The 5,000-nt window shown below is 41.7% G+C and overlaps 1 protein-coding gene across 1 annotated transcript in view; it reads right to left on the bottom strand.

Annotated features, from left to right (window-relative positions):
- The window catches only part of LOC113805851 (uncharacterized), a gene marked incomplete at its 5' end in the record, with an annotated part of 8,534 nt that extends 3,642 nt beyond the window's left edge, over window positions 1-4,892 (bottom strand). The window contains 5 exon segments of the mRNA XM_070114856.1: window positions 1,643-1,750; window positions 2,196-2,286; window positions 2,645-2,710; window positions 3,366-3,545; window positions 4,730-4,892. Of these exon segments, the coding sequence (XP_069970957.1) occupies window positions 1,643-1,750; window positions 2,196-2,286; window positions 2,645-2,710; window positions 3,366-3,545; window positions 4,730-4,892 (608 nt within the window).
- Between the last annotated feature and the right edge of the window lie 108 nt (window positions 4,893-5,000).

Raw genomic sequence — 5,000 nt, 5'->3', positions numbered from 1 at the left:
AACAGCAAATATGCTACTACGGATAAGCAGCCAGCCCTGATTACTATTCCTACCTAACTCAACTATTTACCCTTCTCCTTGATTTTCGAAAAGGCTCGTTCTAAAATGTTTACTGCTTGTAGTATTTTGATACTACAACATTAAAAATGTCAATAACAAAAATTTCGTTATGAATAGCATTAAACAGGGCTGGCCGCTTTTCCGCAGCAGTATTTTTGCCATTTGATAAAACTCAGATTATAAAGAAAACGAGTGTAGATAATAAAACTGAACCATACTCTATTATAAATGGATGATTATTAGATTGCAGTAACGGTGCGTAGGGTCAGATTCTGATGATTATAGGACTCCTATGTTACTTTCTTGCACTGCATAAACCAATATACAATATATGCACTATGAAGCCAATAATGTAACAATACTCAGCAACATAAAATGCACCTGCGCATTTTTATAGAAACTGTATTAGATGTATAAGAAAATGGGACATTAATCCTGTAAACTTGACTTATCTAAAAGTGAGTGTGTTGCAGGGCTGAAGGTTTAAAGTCACTCTATGGGTCTGTGGCTCTGCCTTTGTTGATGGCCAGCTGGAAGACCCAGCTGAAGTGACATCGGATAAAATTTCCGCCGTGATAATGTTCAGTCTGTCCCTTCATATTAATTCATAACCATGATAGTTTCAGCAATTTTCATGTCTAATTTACTTGAACATGAAAAAATAAAAATGTTTTAAATACTTTTCATTTGCATCAAACCATCTCTGGTCAGGAAAAATAACAAAAATACAACATACCGGAAACATCCGTTGGTCGTCTTTTGTTACCGTTTAGCTGATGAATTTCCGTAGATTTCCAGCCTGATTAGAACCAAATATTTTCCCGATAATTTCAGGGAATGGGGAAATCAGATCACGTAGAGTCTGATAATACTTGCGTCTTTGTCGGCTTAGCACTTGTGGAGCCACATGTGCGCAACCTGTATCCGTGGCTAATGACCTAAAAATGTACCCTAGTGCACTGCAACTCCTACAGGTTGAAAAGACTTAAAAGTGTATAATCTTTTACTAAAAGAAAGAAAAAGAGATATTGACCGTAATGGATAGAACAAGGTTTCGTCCTTTTATGATTTCGTTAAATAATAACGATAGAACAAATTGAAGAAATGAAATAAGTAGGAATGATAGTATATAGAGTAAGCAGTAATTGTAAAGTAAATGACCATAATTGATCAAAGAGAGTAAATAATAATAAAAGCAAAGAGAATCAATTAATTATAGTAAAACATTTTATATTGCCGTTAAATAATTTGATTTGTCTTTTGAAGGTTGGCCTTAAAAAATACTTTTTGTCCCTTTATCTAACTTGCAAAACACACTTCCATCCACAGCATTAAGCAATAAAAAATAAATTAGAACATACAGAGCCGTAGACATCTTAAAACACAAATATAAACCTCACTATAATGCCATTCGCTAAATAATTTCCTACAAACCATCACGCCTCAAGAAAAAAAAAAAAAAAAAAAAAAAAAAAAAAAAAAAAAAAAAAAACATATACAACCTCAAATCAACCCAACTTTACACTAACAACCCAAACCACGTTCTGCAACAAACCTGCAACAGACGCAACCCTCATCTTACCTGCGTGCACCAGTGATGCTTGGTGGGCAAAGGCACAGGGTTGTCGATGTCCATTTTCACCATCCACAGGGAGGTGAAGGCACAGTCGTCGGCAATTTGCACGTTGATCTGCAATAGTTTGTGTTCGTTATTGCTGTTGTTCTTGTTACTGTTGTTTGTTTGTTTGTTGTTGTTTTATATTATTATTATTATTATCATTATTATATTATTCAATTATTATCATTATTATATTATTTAATTATTATCATTATTATATTATTTGATTATTATCATTATTAGTATTAGTATTATTAGTATTAATAATTATGATTACTCTTTGTGTTATTTTCATTATTAATATAATTTATTATTTCTATAACCACCATTGCTATTGTTATTGATGGTCTCTTTGAATATCTTTTTATTATTCTCTCTCCCTATATTTACAAAAACACAAACATTAATTATATAATTCCTAAAAAAAATCAATTGTCACAACGAGATAACACCAAAAGCAAGAAAACAATAGGATCAGAATGCCCAAATAAAACGAAAGCGAGCGTTGATCTCATACCGTAAAAGGATGCGATGCTTGGAATGGCGGGAAATCGTCGCCTTCGAGGATGATTCGATTCTGTTCGTGAGCCTCGCCCAACACCACGCGCCTTTTGTCGTTTATGAAGACGCGTTGGTGGTGGGTTTCATGAAATGGGGAAAGCTGTTATATGGATAGGGTATTTGTACGCTTTATCTTTTTTGCATTTGATAGGTATTGCGTACACAGGAGATCGCACGCATATATTTACAAATATAGACATGGTCAAACGACAAGCATACCAAGTCTCTGTCTGTCTGTTTGTCTGTCTCTGTCTGTCTGTCTGTCTCTCTCTTTCTCTCTCTCTCTCTCTCTCTCTCTCTCTCTCTCTCTCTCTCTCTCTCTCTCTCTCTCTCTCTCTCTCTCTCTCTCTCTCTCTCTCTCTCTCTCTCTCACGCACAAAAGACGTAGATTATAACACGACTTACTTTTCGTCGAAGTCCACACCGAGGGAATAGATGACGTCACCATCCCGCAAAACTTCTACCTGGAAACTAACGTATTTTTTTTATTTTTAGATTTTGTGTTTTAAGTTTTAATTTCATATTTTTTTTTCAAATATGTAGATGAGATTTTTCGGTTCGGTTCTTAGGTTTGATTCTTTTGTGTTTGATTTTCTGGTATGAAGAAATATAATGAGTAAAAACCAAAAACCAAAAAAAAAAGACTAAGAAATAAAAAGGAAAAAAATCAGAAAGGCAGAAGAAAGTGATAATTTAAGAAATATAAAAAAGACCAAAAGAGGATGAAAGACCTAGAACAATCGAAAAATGCATCTCAATCCTGAACGTATTAGGAAATTAGAGAAATAAAAAAAGATAAAAGGACTAAGAAGAAAAGAATACTAATGCAACTCCTCAATCTTGAACGTATGAGACAGAAAAAAGGCAAGAAAAAAATACTTTCTCTAGCAAGTCTTCCACACTGAACGTATTAAAGATATAAAAAACGAAAAAGAATAAGGCGAAAAAAACATATTTATACTCGTGCAACGCCTCCATACAATATAGAAGAGAAGAAAAGCTAAAAGAACAACAGGGAAAAAAATGTCCAGCAACTCCTCAGTCCTGAAAGTATATAAACAACAGAAAACCATCCTCCCCTCAATTAAAGTAAGAAATAAACTAACAAACATTAATAGGAACTTACTCCTCCAGCTCGTCCATAGAGAGCGTAGCCTCGACGTGGAAATAGGGGAAAAGGGGTGCCAGAAACTCCGTGTCGTAAGGCAGCGACTGGGCCAACTTCTCGTCCACGAGGCGGTTGAGGTAAGCCTTCTGGCCTTGGACTTGACTCGTGTACAGAGACCAGATCATGGGAATGGCCATTCTGGAATGGGAATAGGCAACGGTTGGTATCGGGAATGGATGGGATAGAGAATTCGCTCCCTACTCCCTTACCCATCACCCACTCCCTTCCCCAATTCCCCACCTACCCCTCTCTCTCCCATCACCCCCTCCCCTCCTTCCTTCCTTCCTTCCCCACTCCCTCCCCCCATTTCTGTCCCCAACTCCCAATTTTACCCTCCCTCTCCCATCATTCCCTTCCCCCTTTCCTTCCTTCCTACCCCCTCCCTCCCCCTTTTCCCTCTCCCAACTCCCCATCTACCTTTCCCTTTCCCATCTCCCCCCTTCCTTCCTATCCCCTCCCTCCCCCAACTCCCCACATTACCACTCCCTCTCCCATCACCCCCTCCCCCCTTCCTTCCTACTCTACTCCCTCCCTCCTTTTCCCCTCCCCAACTCCCCACCTTCCTACCCCCCTTTACCCTCCCCCAACTTCCCACCCTACCCCACTCCCTCCCTCTTTTCCCTCCCCCAAATCCCTACCCTACCACTCCTTTTCCCATCACCCCCTCCCCACCTTCCTTCCTACCCCACTCCCTTCCCATTTTTCCCTCCCCGAACTCCCCACCTTACCCTCCCTCTCCCATCACCCCCTCCCCCCTTCCTTCCTTCCTACCCCACTCCTTTCCCCTTTTTCCCTCCCCCAACTCCTCACCTTACCCTCCCTTTCCCATCATCCCTCCTTCCTACCCCACTCTCTCCCACAACTTCCCACCTTACCCTTCCCTTTCCCATCACCCCCTTCCTTCCTTCCTACCCCACTCTCTCCCCCTTTCCCCCTTCCCCAACTCCCCACCTTACCCCTCCTTCTCCCATCACCACCTTCCTATCCCACTCCCTCCCCTCTTTCCCCTCCCCCAACTCCCCACCTTACCCTCCCTCTCCCATCACCCCCTTCCTTCCTTCCTACCCTACTCCCTCCCCTCTTTCCCCCTTCCCCAACACCCCATCTTACCCTCCCCTTTCCCATCACCCCCTCACCCCTTCCTTCCTTCCTTCCTTCCTACCCCACTCCCTCCCCCCTTTCCCTCTTCCCCAACACCCCACCTTACCCTTCCCGTTCCCATCACCCCCTTTCTTCCTTCCTACCCCACTCCCTCCCCCTTTCCCCCTTCCCCAACACCCCACCTTACCCTTCCTCCCTTCCCCCCTCCCTCCCCTCCTTACTTGCTCACGAGGAGGAGTTCTTCCAGCTGGAGTGTGTCGCTCTGGGTGAGTTTGGTCATGGTGGAGTAGTTCTCGTACCAGAGGTCCCGCTTGGCGCTGAGGCCCGTGAAACTATCCTTCATGCTGGAGATCAGGGACTCGATGCTGCTCGCCACGCCGTCGGTCTGGGGGGGGAGGGAGGGAGGGGAGGGGTTAGAGGGTTGAAGGAAGGGTGGCGGGTATTTAAGTATATATACATATATATATATATATATATATATATATATATATA

This window comes from Penaeus vannamei, chromosome 36, assembly GCF_042767895.1.
Source record: "Penaeus vannamei isolate JL-2024 chromosome 36, ASM4276789v1, whole genome shotgun sequence".
Taxonomy (NCBI): domain Eukaryota; kingdom Metazoa; phylum Arthropoda; class Malacostraca; order Decapoda; family Penaeidae; genus Penaeus; species Penaeus vannamei.
Note: the sequence above shows the minus strand (reverse complement) of the source record. Positions and strands in the feature narration are given on the sequence as shown.